Raw genomic sequence first — 16,793 nt, forward strand, 5'->3', positions numbered from 1 at the left:
TGTCCTGCACATAGGTCCAAACTTCCTACAAAAGACTAGGAGAAATAGTAGAAACCTCTACATTGTTCCCTGCAGTATTACTCCAGCTACAACAAAAGCCTAGTTTAATATTCCCTATAAAATGAGATAAGACACCCTTGTTAGTTTGAATTTTGTTCTTGAATCTTACACTAATACGCTTAAGAGGGTTAAGGCAGCCTTACCAATCTTCTTAAAATTTGGGGAAAATGTCTAATATTAAAAATATATATATATGTGTGTGTGTGTGTGTGTATTTTTATTTATTTATTAGTACAGTCTCCCTGAATACTGCTGTGAATAGCCTAATGGCTTTCAATGCATGGAATGTAAGATCAAAACTAACTCACAGAACGAATGACAGTTTTATTTTCTGCTCATACTTTAGCTGTCAGGCCTACTGGATTCCAGGCTACAATGCATCATAGGTTGAAACAATATATTGCTGCTATTCCAGAATTTGGTCTCATCTTATATCCTATTTGCTCTACTGATTCCTTCTGGGAGGAAAGAAAAGGAAGCTTTATCTACAGTCTGGACTCTGCCTTTGACTGCATCGTGCATCTAGAGGCCTTGGCTATTGAAACCGCCACTTCAATCAGAAATTTATTGCCATCATCATAAACAACAGCTCTCGTCTGTTTTTTTTTTTATTATTATTATTATTATTATTTTCTCCAGTTTGGGATTATTCTTATTACTTTGTGGCAATACATTAGTTTTTAGGAATCAACACATGATAATTCTTTCTTCAAAAGTTGGCATTAAAAATAAACTGATCAAGTTTTTTTTTTCCTCATGCTTTTACAAAAGAAAGCAGAAGGCAGTGAAACACTTCAGCTAAGAATTGCTTACAAACTCCTCAAGAACCCTAGAAATCCATCACTTGCCATAAGCTGCAAAATAACCACTAATTAATCCTATAAGCCTGAAAGAGAAAAACTTTAGTAAAAGCTCTTACATCTCATAGAGCTAGGAAAGTCATATAAATAATTTCCACTTTCTGTCTTAGACCAGAAAATATGCACAACCAGGCTATAGATCAGAAAACAGGGTGCCAAGAATACAAACATTTAAATGATGGACAATGTTGTTTGCCTGCAGTAAACTCACTCAATAGATAGATGGAACATATCTTGAAAGACTGTCAGAATACAAACTATAAATTTGCACATTTCATTTCAGTTTTCTGAGATTAATCATACTACAAGGTACCCAACGATGGATTTATAATAATCAAGTCCCAGAATTGTTTTTTTAAAAAAAAAAAAAGGCGCCACATGTACAGAAAACCGTCCTTCTGAACCCACTCAGAAAACATCTATTAGTAGCATACAAAAAACAGGAGATTTTTTAATATTATTTCTTCCCATTACCTAAACCTTGATGTGAAGGGAGTATTTTGAAACAAAAATGAATTAGATCTTAAAGAAAAGCAGCTGAATTTATTTTTAAATTATGAAAGCCAATATTGCTGTTTACTAAAGGGTATAAATATGCTTTATAAGAAAGCATGAGCAGTTAGCTTGGAGAGAGAAATCAATTTCTCTAACTTCCTTCACACAGAAACATAATTTAGATTGATTTATAAAACCAGAGGAGAAACACTTACCAACTGAGAAGCCACCACCACCAAAATACCACATCTCAATTTCAGCATGCCCAGTCCCCGCCAACCCTTAAGCAAAAGGCAATGAATCTACACTCTTTCAAGCAAGATTCACTTGGACCGAGCTGCCTGAAACCTTGAGTTTTTAACTTCTTAATTAATGCTAGATAAAAACAGTATTCACTGTTTCCTACAGCATCCTGAGCCTGCAAATTTACTGAATATTTAATAAAGTTCCATGAAGACTGCATTTTTTAAATATAGTGTATATTAATTTAATGCTGTTGCAAAACACTAGATAAACAGTCTACATACCTTTAGGAAGAGATTGAAGGACACTAATGATTATGGGTACTTAAAATAAGACATCTTTGAGGGAGTATAATTTTAAGACTATTCAGTGCTTTTTCAAGAAATCAGCTCCCTCTAATATGTCCAAAATGGATATTCAGAAACATTTTTTTAAATCTTCATCATATATATATACGAATGCATATATATAATGTATGTGTGTACATATAATGTATGTTTTGTGTATGTATGCACATGTACATACACATGTATGTGTGCACACGACCAGAGAAGATAATGAACCTGATCTAACCCTTTTTCTATGGAAACTGTTTCTTCCTTTCTAGACAAAGCAGTGTAATGTATTGTTAAACCACATGCTGTACATCCAGTACTTTAAGTACGCTCAAGGCACAACTGAAAATTCTATTAAAGTATATTCTGTGTAAACCTCTAATTTCCCCTTTTTAATCAAGTTAACTTCATACATGGACAATTTTATTCTAAAATAACTCTGGGGTCTTTTTTTGAGGGGTGTATTCTACAGTTGAGCTCAATTAAACAATATTCTGGCTCTAGAAACTATTAAAAAAAAAAAGCTAAAAGTGATTAACCAAAAATGGAATTTGAAGATCATTGTAATCTAAAAAAGGTTTTGTAACTCTTACTTTGATTCAGGAAGTTTATCCATTAATAGTGAAGACAAATTCATATCTGATCAGAAGTTTGGAACAAACACCTACATTAAAAAATTTAACTAGTAGGCTTTTTTGGTCTGAGATATTTGGAAAAGTAGGCTGCGATTTAAACAAATTATATACATCAGATTTGTTCCTTGTGTTTCTCTTAAATAAGACTGTTCTGCTTAGACACAGGTAAAATAATATGGACTGTATTCCTTGCTCTAAGATAAAATCATCAGCTGTAAAAAAGGTATGTAGAAATAATCTGGTATGCCACATTCAGTTCAGCAAACAGAATAGCTTAGCTTCAAACAAAGCTTCTTTGTAAGATTCAGAACTGAATAATTGATTCAAAACCCAGATGCCTTTCAATTACTGATGGCTGTTAAACACCTATTCCACTTCACAAAACAATCTGCAGAGATATATCCTCCATAAATAGAAGAACATGACAAAGAACAAGTAATGGCAGTAACAAGTTAGTGACTGATGTTCTTAAAAATGGATAAGGAAGTCAACAATGTCAGATCAAATAAATGGAGGACTAAGAAGTCCTGCATAGTCTTATAAATTAAATATGTTATCAATGCCAAGATGTCAGCATGTAATAAAAACATAACAAAATAATGACAAATTTACCTAGACAACTTATGAGAAACCATTACACTTGCTGGAAGATAGCTACTTACTGCACAGCTATGCTGTAACAATTTCTGAACTTTGCAAACTAAGCTATGTGACAGCTGAATACCGTGCAGAAATTGCAGCGGATTTCTCTTCTGAGATCACAGCTTTCAAGTTCAGACAAAATCTTCACAAAGTAATCCAGAGTCCGGAAACAGACTCACCTGAGATACAAGTGAACTGCTCATCTGCTCCTGTAAGGCTTGCTTCAGCTGGTTCACATCCTTTTCTAATTTCAGATATTCATTCCAGGCATTTTCCATTTCCTATTAACAAAGGGAATACTCAAAAACAATATAACAATACTCAATAATAATATAACACAATATTACAACAAACCTGGAAATCACTCTATCACTTTTCTAACAGAGCACGTAACAGTATTTTTAAGATGATGTTGTTCCATTATAGAAAGAAAGAAGAGAAATCTGTTTTGAAGTCTAGCTACATGACCATATTTCTGTTCAGACTTGATCATAAACATCAAAACACTTTACCTCGCTTGCCAGATTGAGTCCAGAATCCCTAGTTAAGGGCTTCTGGCCAGCTTGCACACACAGAATCATTTCTTAAGAATAAAACTGGAGTTCAGCGCAATCTGAGCTAAGATCGTAATATGCTGTGAAGGAAGCAAGTCTATTTCAGTTCCATTTTCATTTACCTTACTTCTCTATTTAAAATAAGATTACAATTAGAACCAAAAGAGTCACCTAAACCAGAATACATATTAGGAAATACAGTAGGATATTCTTCAAAAGTTCTACAGACTGAGATGCAACCTCATTAAAAGTGAATAAAAAAGCAGACACCTGGAAAACAGGGCTAGCCCATCACCCTTCCATTACTTAGATTACTTCCAACATCTACAGCAACGCAGTCTGCTTTCTGACCCAGAACTGAGACCAATCAAAAGTCTGGAGCAGTTTCAATGTAAGCAATAACGGAGTATGCTTTTCCTCTAGAGCGTGGAAAAGACCAAACTTGGGAGATGAGGGGAAGAAATAATGGAGGTCAGCGAAACCACAGGTGGCATGGAGAAGGTGGCTAAGGACTGACTGTTCCCCGTCCTTTCTCACACAAGAACAAGGGTCTATTGCCGGAAGCAGGTATGAACGAGGCTAAAAACAAACAAGAGAAAGTGGCTGTTCACACAACGGAGAACAGATCTGTGCAATCAATGCCTTGTCAAAGGGTGTTTTGGATGCTAAAGGTTTACAGAGTTTAATAGGAGACCGGACAAGTATTTGGAAACGAGATCTATTTAGGATTACTAAATAGACAAAAATACAGCAGTTGCAGGAGTTCTCCAAGCAGTCAGGAGTTGGGAGCTGGGATTGTTATCACAGAAAATATCCCATACAAGTTTCCTATCCTTACTCTTCCCTAAGCAACTGCTTATATCCACTGTCGAAGACAGAACCATAGACTAGAAGGAGCCTTGGACTGGACCAGTACAGCCATTCTTAGTTACATGCTATTTATGCCCCCAATTAAATATTTAAATATTGCCTGTGAACATCATTCATTTTCTGCAGGCACAAAACACTGTGCATACACATTTAAATAATATTGGCATTTTAATGATCAGATTTTGCTATAGAAAAAGTGTTCACGCAATTCTAGAAATAGTCTCATAAAGAGCTGGTCCCATACTCATTAAGAGATAGGAATAATATAGCGAGTACGCAACACCCAGACTTAAAATATCCTCTTCTGTGGCCGATTTATACAAATATTTTTATTAACAAAAAATGAAACATTAAACTACATTTGAATTGTATTAAATAATAATACTAATTTTGACTGAAATATCAACACAATTCTCCAAACCCTTTCCCCCTGGAAAATACCATGGAATCTTGTTTATATTTGCACTGCCAAAGGGATTAGCTGAAAGATTCATAATCTAAGGCCATACTTAAATGACAAAGCTACAGAAAAGTCTGGGGTTTGGGTGTGGGGGGAGGGGGGCGGTGAGGGTGTTGAAGAGGAAAGCAGGAGAGTGTTGCTTGTTTAGATTTTTTTTTAATATCTCGTATGTTAACCAAATCAGCTCAAACATTTCTCTATTCAAAAAAGAAAAAAACCAGTTTTACTCTAGCTGGCATTGAAATTACGGTTTTCTTGAAAGAACCAAAATACATACAGTTGAAACTTTGGATATTTCAGCCCGAATATGTATGAGATCCTCTTGCAAAAGTCTCTGCTGGTAAGAAATCTTTTCTGCATGTTGTGGTTGGTCTTTGTACTGTTCCATCTGCCTGTGTAAAACCTCCAAAACAGACTCCAGCTGATCCTAACAGAGAAGGCAGTAGTAAGCTTACGACATTTACGGGGAATTTTACTGATTTACCTGTGGGAATATAAAAGCTATTTTCTACCTCTGCAGTCTTTCCTCTAAGCAACTACATTAGGATTGACCTCCTATTGTGGAGACTAAAATGGAAATGAAAAACTGGAAGAGCATTAATAACTATTATAATCAAAATTATCTCACGTTTTCCATTAAATCTGTTTAAGTAGCCAAACCTTTGGAAAACATGAAGCAGTGAGAGAGGAGAATTTTTCTATTTACAGTCTGTGCAAAACCATAATTCACAAAGAGTTTCAGAAAAATCCCCTTAAGCAGTACAGAACTGTGATAACCCTACCACAGCACAGTATAACTGTTTGTTTAAGGAAAAATTCCCATTCACTGCAATAGTTAAATTAGCCAAATGAGGGATTAAAATATTATCTAAAACACTAGGTAGGCCTGATTCATTCAATCAGCACCAAATAACCCTGAATCATTTTTCCACAGTAGCTTTTCTGCAGGAGCTAACTAGGCACTACTTTCATTTTAGAACAGATATTCTTCTGAACCACCTTGAAAAAATTTAGACTTTTTGAAAGATAGAGCTCATAGGCAGTAAAGCAGCAGATCAAGATGCAAGGAAACAGAAGGGAAGACAAACCCTTTTATTAGTGTTTACTAGTTGAACTCTGACTTGCATGGGCAAGGAGGCCCATTCCAACTACAAACTTATCTCAGAAGATATTCCAACATTTCAGTTATAACCTTCGGAACCAAGCTCGCAGTACTACAGACCACCACAGATCGCTAAAATTACTACAGATCTGAGCATCCCCCTCTCTCCCCCCCTCTTTTGTTTTAATAGTACAATTATACAGGTTACAGTGAGAGCGCGACATGGGCCTTCCTAGCATGTATCTTAAAACACTGCTATTTATACAAACACTGCTTGCCCAGCGGGGAAGACCTGCAGTTGAAACGTGACTCTGCCTCCCTCAGTACGCATATTATGACATAAGGCAAACTATACAGAAATATGTATGTACTTCAACTAGTCATAAACATCAGAAAAAATAAATATGTGGATTCAAGACGTTCATTTGCAAAACCATGCCTTCTGAAAGCGGGTACGCAATCCTAACATAAAAAACCATTTTCTTTTCCTTATATAAGTTTACATAAATGTCCAAAGAAAATTATTACAATGCAAGCAGCCTACAGAAACTTTTTTTGTTTATAATTCTATATTTTATGGTTGTAAGAAAGTTATTATTTTATAGAAACCTTTTAAATCTATTTACTTTATTTTCCTTCAGGGCTCTTATTTTGTCTTCCAAGTCCTGTAGAATTCTGTCCTGCTCACAGAAAACACTTAGCTTGACCTAAAAATGAAGTCATATAAATATGTAATGTTAGATTTTTAAAAAGAAGAAAAAGTCTCCACTAGCAATGCTTTGCTCCCAAGAGCATAATAAATGAACACATACAGTGCAACGTAAATAGCCAAAGAAATGCAGGAGGCTTTAGAGTGGTATTTGATACTTACATCAATATCACTTTCTGCAATCTTGACAGGTTTGGTACTTCGTTCTTTTAGCGTGTCACGCCCTGTCACCTACGAGGAATAGGTTTTAAAGATCTGAGAAACTGGTAGCAAACTAAGACCTAATTATGCTTCAACAATAAAGAAAAAAACTGATAAATATTCAAGGCTATCTACACAAAGATGAATAAAAGATAAAATAAAATTCTGGACACAAGCCTTTTCAAATATGCTTTCAGTGTTCAAAAACGTTATCAGAAAGGATTACTAGTTATATTAGGCTATGTAATAACTCTTGCAATAGCTTAAAACTGTACAAAATAGCATAAACCCATTTGTTTATGGTTACAAAGGTCCTTATCCCACAAAACCTAATAGTTTTTAACAGGTTGGCTTTCAAAGTTCTCTTAAAGTCAAAGGAACTGATTAGTTCCTTTAAATGTGTGCTTGAAGGACTAACACCTGTAATGACTAAAATGCACATTTTTAGCAACACTTTCATTCTCCAAAGGATAGTCTCTTCTACAGTCTATGGTGAATTTTATTCAAAGAGAGACTTCTACAAGTGTGCTATACAGAAATTTAAATGTTGTTAATCTATTTTGACAGATAATTCTCTTTTCTAGCATACCAAAGGTCTCATTCCAGTAGTCACTGGTTCCACATTCAATTTTTGGCGAGAAGATAATCTTATCACATAGCCTAGTTTTTAGATTAGTACAGAAACTATACTAAACTTCCAGCCTTCACAGCAATTTTAAAATGAAGGCATATTTATCTATGTAGAAACATTTATTACTTTCACTGTCTGCATTTGACCCTTTTTCTGAATAAATGAGATTAACAGAACTACCAATCTAATACTGCTCATTAAACACACAGGTTTTAAAAGCCTTAAAATCAAATGACTTAATATTACTAGAACACTTTTAAAGATTCATTAAAGCAAACAAAAAAGGGAAAAAAAAGTAGTACCAATATACTGTGTAATTTTATTCATATACATGCAATAGTTTATAAAGAAAAGTCCACCTAAATGTTGTTTTCCATAATACAGAAGCAGAATTTTTTTCCTTTTGCAAGGAGAATGGGTAAGTCTGCTTTTTTGCTGACTGGCAATCTACAGATTTGAGGTCACTACAGCTATATGGTTTACATACTAACCTAACAGGATCCTACAGGATCATACTATAGTTTTCTTAAAATAATTAATTTTTACTGTAAGTGTAGATGAATCTTTAATACATCTTCAGTTTCTTGTTTAGTATTTTATATGAAGTTAGCCACCTTCATACAGCATTTTCAAATAATAAACTAGGTTTAAGACAGAAGAGTAAATTCTATTTATGTTTAATGTCTCCTCTCCTCCATCTGCAGACTCCATTCATATATTTATTATGTGATTTCAGGTAGTTAGTCATAACATTTGTTACTTCCTACCACCAAATACAATAGCATTTACTGCTTCTCCAAAGTAATTAGCTTTGATTTTCAAACATTTTTAACTTCAACGATTCAGTACTTTTTTTAAACAAAAGCTTTATTTTAAAACTATTAATGGAATTATTCTTAAATACTAAATCCTATGTATAATAGTAAGAAATAATATAAGCATAAATATTAGCATGCCCAGGTCAACATTTTGCATATTTAATTACCTGCAAGCTAATGGAAAGGAAAAACCTTTTTCAAAGCAATGGAATTAATATAAGAACACAGTCTAGGTATTTTGTGGCATATTTCAAGTTACATAATCACAACTCTAAAGAAGTTGTTAATTTTGAAGCAGTGAACATGAGAACATAATGTAAGATTTAGCATGCTTTCACATTTTCAAAATTACACACAGAAGTCACTACTTAACACAACCATTTAAAAAAAAATGATAAAATGAAACCAAACACTGAAGTCAGCCATAGTTTTGCATACAGACTCAAAAAAAAAAAAAAAGCTACAGAAAGCTCTTCTATATGTCATAAGACACCCGTAAAAGCCAGAATACATAAACATCAACTGCTATTCAAAAAAGCAATGGGATGAGCACATTTGAGATGCAAGCAGTCTTACATGTATACTGGATAGTAACCCTTGTGCTGAGTTCTTTAGCACTTTGTAAATCATGTTGATCAGAGGTCCATTATTTTCTATCTGTTTCAAACAGAAGTTTAGTAATAGCTTATTATATATTTAAAAAACCAAAACCTTCAAACTCAAAACTTCATGAGCAATGGTAATCCCTTACTCTTCTTTCACACCAATCCTCAAAGTTTATAATCTATATAATGTCTCGTTAGGGAAGCTATCACTGGCTATCTTCCCTTCTTGTTACGTTTTGCGTAGGCTGGTCAGCCAGCCAGGAGCATCTTCAGTTTGACTTCTGCAGAACACACAAGCGCACAAGGCAAGATGGGGCTTGTTCAGACACTCGTGCAGCCACAGCTGGCCTTCTGCTTTGGTGTTCTCCATAACCTACCTGGGAACATCTGTTGTAAACTGTTCTGAAGTAAAATCCCCCCCCCCCCAACACACACACACACCCTCTGCAGTCTGCTTATGCTTTGTTTCATAGTCACAAAAAGGGCAACTTCCCTCACCATTTACATCTCGCCTTTATTGCTCGCAACAGCATCTTTGAAGCTCGTGGGAAGTGCAGAAAAGCAAATCTTTTTTTTCCCCCTTTGCTCTTCCCTTTCTGCTTTTTAACACTAGGTCCCACCTTTCCCTCTGTTTCAGGGACAGCGACAGCCAGGACACAGAGCTGTGCAGCTCCGTTTGCAAAGGAGCTGTGGGCATGCCATAGCACACAGGCACACTGCCCTCCCTAACACAAGTACAAAATTAGAAAAAGGGGGAGTTTCCTCATAATGTGAGTAAAAAGCTTTTAGTCTTTTTTTTTTAATAATCTCAGAATCAGCTTGCATGCAGGTGATAGATTAATATCCCTAAAGCATTTTTATTTCATTTATATTACGCCAATGCACTATATAATGTTGAATGATACCATCTTGATATCAACATCAGGAATTATTTCTTAGATAATATTTTAAGACTTTTCAGTAATCAAAGATAGAATAGTACAGTAGGATAACAGCAAGGTTTCTTTGGGGACACTTGAATTACAAGAAATTATTAAATCTCATGTAACCAGTTACTGTAATCAGTTTTAATGGTGTTGCATGTATTACAAGGTTAATCAAATGTTTAATCACTATTTCATATTGAAAAGTCATCGTATTTCAAAACGTCTAGGAAGAAATATCTTCACGTATAAGAGATGAAAGGAAAAAAAATGTTTAGGTTCAGTTCTAAAATCTTCAATCTTATTTGAAACTGTTTAATCAGAGTGGGCCTAACCCAATCCCAAAGAAGTCAAAAAGAGACTTCATTTAAAAGGATTTATACCTAACTTTTAGTGTTTTAATGAAAGGTATGATGCATATTAAATGTGAATTTGCCATATTCTATCTTTACCAAATCAACATGAAATTTATTTTGTTTCATTCAACAGGCATTTCTTTCTTCCTCATACCCCAAAACAAAGCATCTCTCCAGTAATCTATAGCTAGCAGCAAGATAAAATTTTAATAGCATAAAGACATCTACTCAAATTTCACACAGTCTCTAATTGCTAAAGAACCTGACCTGAATTTTTACATTTTCTGACCATTACTGAAAGAAGGTTAGTCTTTTAAGCTTGAAGATACTTAACTGGGAAAGAAATGCCAATTTTGAAAAATTAGGTCATGCTTATGGAAACCCACTTGGCATTTCAGTTATCAAGATTTTTCAAAAGGTACCTGAAGCTAACATCAAGTGTTTCTTTGGAACAGCTCTGCTTCCAACAAATGTTCACCAAGCTGTATTTCCCATAACACAGTCAGAACTGAGGAAAAGCTAATTTCTTTGCTAGCAATCCTAAGCCGCTTTCCAAAGGAAGGCCAGCTGCTGCTGTGCCCCCATCCACTTCTCTTTCTGGCTACTTTTGTCAGCCTTCACGCAGGCTGCAGGAAGGCACAGGCTGAGTTCCTGGGGACACAAGTGCTCTTAGTGCCCTGCACTGCACCAAATCAAGGCAGATCAGATGCTCTCAAGATTTAACAACCCATCCTAATAATTCCATTAAGCACACAGCAATTGCAGAAGCTTATAGTCTGGCCAAACTTTTAACACTGGAAATTGTTCAAATTCCGCAGTTAAGTTGTTTTAATCATGCTTTAGAATGGACAAAACACTGCATTTATTCATAACGTCCATCTCAAATTGCAGGACCTTTTTAGCAGAAATTTGGCATAAAATTCAGTCTAAGACCTGGAATGTGGTTAAATTTGGCAAAGCTGTGAACAGCCAAGAAAAAGGCCTGAAGTGAAATGTTCCCAACCACTTTTAATTTGCTATATTAGTGATTACAATTGCTTATATATTTGATCATATAGATCATACACACTATGCATATTATGCAACACATTATACATATAACACTACATATGTAATGTGTAACAGGTATTACTAATGTTTTATATTTGATAGATTTGATTATCTATTCAGCCATTAAAACATGAGATGAAACTGAAATCTGCGTATCGGTGGGTCCAGTCGGTTCATTAGCTGCACAGAGGCAATGCCCCTTGGCATCAGAGAGAACTACATACATGCAAACGAGAAGGTTAATTAGGTGTCAAATTTCACTCCACCTTGATTTGCAGAGATACCATACAACTTGTGTATGGCGAGAGATGCTACACACCACGGAAAGTGGCAGACTGCTGTGCAAAGCAAAACGATTAGGTGGTGGATTCCCCCGCACCAAAATCTGGTATTAAAGTCTAGATTTGCTTGCAAATTGCCTGTTATCAGGTGTATCACATACACAACTGATTTAACTTAGACATACAGTTTGATGCTTGGTATCATACTGTTTCAGGAAATACCCTGAGCACAGGTAACAGATATTGGCAGATTATATCTCTGTCTAGATATATGAAAGGATGGAAGGAAGGAAGGATGGAAGGATTTGAAACCTCTTAGCCAAAATAATATGGAAACAAATGAAAGGTGCAAATTAATCACCACATTGTCACAAAAGAAGTACAACAAAATAAATACAGGATATTACAAAAACAAGGAAAAAGTCAGTTCTACTAGATTTAAAGGGAAAAAGATGGATAAAAAAGGACACTATTTTAACTTAGGGGCGTTGGTTTCATACTGGTTCTCAAGCTATAGAAAAATATTTTGAATCATTTTTTTCTTCTGAGTTCTCTAAACCCACATAATACCATTCATTGTGAGTACCAGTAACACAAGTTCTACCTAATAACGGAAGTAACTATATTTTCTGAGTTTACATTTTAATTGTATAGTCAATACCATAAATACATTCAATATTCTAAGCACAACAGCGATGGCAAAAGACAGACTTTCAGTTTCTGAACAGAAAGAGATTTGAAAACCTGTAGGTACAAAGATGACATACACAAGACTGATGGATTAAAAAATAATGGAAGTAGATTCTAATAAATGCACCTTACTTTTAGATCCAGATACTCCAAATCCTTTTTCAGTTGGATGTAAGTGTCATCAGCCTTCAAGTAAGCACATAGAAAAAACAATGCAATATATCTGAATGTTTGAAAAATAATTTCAAAATATTTGTATTGGCTATACAAAAGAAAATGGGTGAAAGAGGAAACAAAATAACAGACTAGGTAGTACACAAAAAGCACATTTGCTTCACCAGCATATTGCTATTTACAGTGGAAAAATGGGCAAAATATTTCCCGAGAACTTTACTACCTCATGACCACCCTCCAAACATACAGATTTGAGTTTTCCACCTCTAATGAGATACATGTCTACCAAAAACAATATATTTGGACACAAAAAATTATTTTTTCAATACCAATATCTACTATCTGTTCATTGGAAAAGTTATGGGGCTCCCATCCAGTGCAACACCTCTCTGTGGGGAAGACTTTTACCTAACTGAATGTCAGATGTAAAAAGAATGTATTTTATAACAAGTCATAAGAATACGTTTGATCCGATTTCATAAACATTTTACAGTATGCATCCCCTTATTTAAGAGATCTAAGAAATAAACTTAATGAATAAAATACTGAATAAAATCTCATGTATACAATTGGAGAACCAGTTTGGCTTTTTAAGTGATAGCATTCAACTCGATCCCTATTTTTCACTGGCTCACCAATAACTGCTATATTGGCTTAACCTACATTCAACTAGCAAGACCTTCATTACAGTGACCTGAAGCAAAGCATGCATGACAGTCATAATAAAGTTACTACTTCTTTTTTCAAAAGATTTATTTGCATTAAGCAACAAAATAAAACTTAAGTGTTGCAAGTGTGCTTTGTTATTAGCCAAAACACCTAGAATCTTTGCTGCTATTTTGTCCTAATTTTATATCCTGCATTTATTAAACAGCAGAATAATAGAAAAACACAAGTATATCTTTCTCAAGTTTTGAGCCAATGTGTATTCAAAAAAGAAAAGAAAAACCATGTATGACGTAAAAGCAATACATCACACTTGCATTTCTTTAGAGGTGTTCACTTACAATTCTCATCCAATCACCTTGTAAGACTGCTGAGGACTCGACTAGGAAGTATGCCCATTTTTATGGAAAAATCCCTACTACTGCCACCCAGCTTAGTGCAATTGTTCTGTAGGTGAGGTAAACAGGGAATTTAAACTTTTCCAAAATGGAAAAAAAACAATCCCTGAATATTAGGCCAATATAAAGCCTTCACCAATTCAAAGAAGAATCACCAGTTTTTTTCCTAGATGGCTCCATTTTTGAGGATCTAATACAACCAAAAAGCTCTATAACTACATTTCTGTTTCTTCTCACATTTATAAGCCTCATACATCAGTGCAATCAAAAGCACTGCTAATGATTTAAGATGTGCATGAGCTTTTATGAACTAATGTTCACCTGCAGAACTGACACAGTTACAAGCTCATATGAATGTACAAAGTGGCTGATGCATTTGAGTTTGCAGCTGACACAGCATGTGGTAAAGGGAGCCAATTCCATCATGAAAGCAGCACAGAGAAATGCTTTTGCTTTAGAATGAACATATCCGTAATTTATTTAACCCACTTTTCTGACGATGCAGCATTTTCACAAGCAGCATAAAAAGGAAATATGTAACACTGAAACATATGCATTGGTGCCCTATAGCTTAAAACGCTTATCTTTTATAGCAAGTACGATAGCAAAGGAAAACCAAAAACAATCTGGGAATTGTAGAATACCAAAGAATGGGTAAGAAAGCACAGACTCAAGCATGCCACTGATGAAGCATTTGCAGAGTCACAAAATGTCATACGGCACAGATGAGCCAAGCAGCAGCTGACCTGATAGGTGGAATTAGTTGGCAAGTGCTGCAGTAATTGTGCGATTGTGTAATTTCGTATACTAGCCAACTTAGCCTGATGTCTCCTTAATCGAATGAGAAGCAATGTTAGCTCTTCAGGCTGCAGGTATTTAGACACATTGTAAAGAGGAAATTAGCAGTCTTCAGGGAGAGTAACTGTAATTACATTTTTCACCTCAGTGCCCAGAAAGCAGTTACTTGACATGATTAAGCAATTATTTCATTACCTCTGCATTTGGTCAAATAAACACAACAAAAAGTTGAGTCTAGTAATAAGCCATGGAAGTTCTATAAACAGCTCGCTCCTGTTCACATTGTGGAAAACGGCAAAATTCCTACAGACTCTACTGGGAGCTGGATAAGACTGTTTCACATTCAAGTTGTTTAGATTTTGACTAATAAAGAAAAAACACAACAACTAAGGAATGAGTGGGATTTGAAAACTTGGCTGCAAAACTATGATGACAGAAAAGGCAAAGAAATCGATCTTTCAACTTACCGACTTGCCATGCAAACTGGGTGCGCTTACAGTATGGGTCATGTAGCCCATGGCTGGCATAGAGCGTCGATCAATGTGGGTTGAGCTCTGCAAGAAGCCACAGCCAGAATTGTGAGGATTGTCTCAAGAGAGAGTTGTGTTTTACTGGAGGGAAAAGGCAGGAGATGCATCTCTGCCACAAATTTTCTATCAGAATTCCAGGCATGCTTAGAAGAGGACAATCTTCAGGAGCCAGGCAGACACCTCAGTGATCCAGTAAAACTTAGAAATGAATACATGCAAATTTAAGAACTGCCAAGCAGGACAGATCAATGGATTCTGGCAGCACAAGACGCTTCAGAAGAACGTGCAAAGCAGTTTCCAGGAGATAAAAAAATATTCATAAAGAGTTTGAATTTTCCTTCCTCCCCCCACCCCCACTATCTAATGTCTCCTAGAGAAAGGCTGGCTGGTTTATGCCTGTAAACAAAAGGGTTATATGACACTAATAAGTATGAATGCCCTTTTTTTATAGCCATGGAAGAGTTCACCACTACTAAGCTCCTGATGTGAGTGACACGTTGTGGCAATGAATTCCATTAATGCCAGGTTTTATTAAATAATCATATTTGATCTGTCCCTTTCTGCTTATAATGAAAACCTATTTCACACATTCTTTCAAGTTTCATATTCCTCTTAATGCCAAACTTTTAGGTCTTTCTTCAAGACAGACGGTCTCACATTTTATTTTTATTCCTCTTGCTGAATTTCACTGAATGCTGTTTTGTTCCCACACACACTTTTTTTTAAGTGTAACTGGATGGAATTGAAATAAAGCATTCCATGGAGGAGGGAGTATCACAGATTTCTGTGATTTATACAGTTAAATGAATAATGATGCTCTGTGCTTACATATAAAAACATGAGTATTTTTCTCCTGGAAATTTTAGAAAAATTGAAAATTTTAACTTCATATATTGGTAAAACCAATGTGACATAAAGTGTATCTTATTTTACAAGTTAGATTTATGCAGCTACATTAGCAGCATTTAGACAAAATTTATGGTGTTACATTTATGCAACTATATTAGCCTTCCCCTAAGGAAGGGATAAAACTGCTGTACATCCCTTTGTAGGGGAAGTAAAGCTCCTTCAAGTTGCATATTGAGAAACCAATGTCTTTTATAACATAACTAGCAGTTAATTTATTACTTATTGTATATTTAAATAATCAAATAATAAAAAAATAGTTTCCAGTGCTGAATATCTCTAGATATTTAATCCTTTGACAGACTATAAATCTATAAATGCTGCAAGATGTCTGACAACTAACCTGAAGGAAAAGTCTGCAGAGGGGCTACACAGCATATATCAGGAGAAATCTCAAGTGCGCATGAAGATGACATGCAACCTAAATTCCTGTTCCGGAATCCACGCTGGATCTGTAAAATTTATAAATACTTTCTCCCAGCAGAGCCCATGGTTGAGGTCTAAGAACTGGGTGAATGAAGGGGCTTTCATTTCTGATTATTCCAGTGTAAGAGCTACCAAGAGAAGCACATTCTGCATTGATTCACTTCCACAATTTCAGAATAGACATTCCAAATCAATGTCATCTGCCACCAATCTTCCTTTGTAAACCAACAAAAATTAATAAATCTGCAATGATCAGAAAGATACAAATTTTAAGAAAAAATGATTGTATTAAAACTTCCAGGATCTTTCATACACAAGAAAGGATGCAGTGAAAATGACTAAATTAAGTAATCGATGTATGACACTACTTATAAA

At 35.2% G+C, this 16,793-nt stretch overlaps 1 protein-coding gene across 1 annotated transcript in view; it reads right to left on the reverse strand.

The window, feature by feature from the left end:
- Positions 1–16,793, reverse strand: part of PLEKHA7 (pleckstrin homology domain containing A7) — a 158,659-nt gene that overhangs the window by 16,537 nt on the left and 125,329 nt on the right. The window contains exons 13-18 of the mRNA XM_026078999.1: positions 15,024–15,110; positions 12,653–12,706; positions 7,128–7,196; positions 6,883–6,963; positions 5,432–5,581; positions 3,450–3,551 (exon numbers count right to left, since the gene is read on the reverse strand). Of these exons, the coding sequence (XP_025934784.1) occupies positions 3,450–3,551; positions 5,432–5,581; positions 6,883–6,963; positions 7,128–7,196; positions 12,653–12,706; positions 15,024–15,110 (543 nt within the window). The remainder of the gene's footprint in view (positions 1–3,449; positions 3,552–5,431; positions 5,582–6,882; positions 6,964–7,127; positions 7,197–12,652; positions 12,707–15,023; positions 15,111–16,793) is intronic.

Source organism: Apteryx rowi, unplaced genomic scaffold (assembly GCF_003343035.1).
Source record: "Apteryx rowi isolate R43461 unplaced genomic scaffold, aptRow1 scaffold_49, whole genome shotgun sequence".
NCBI classification, from domain to species: domain Eukaryota; kingdom Metazoa; phylum Chordata; class Aves; order Apterygiformes; family Apterygidae; genus Apteryx; species Apteryx rowi.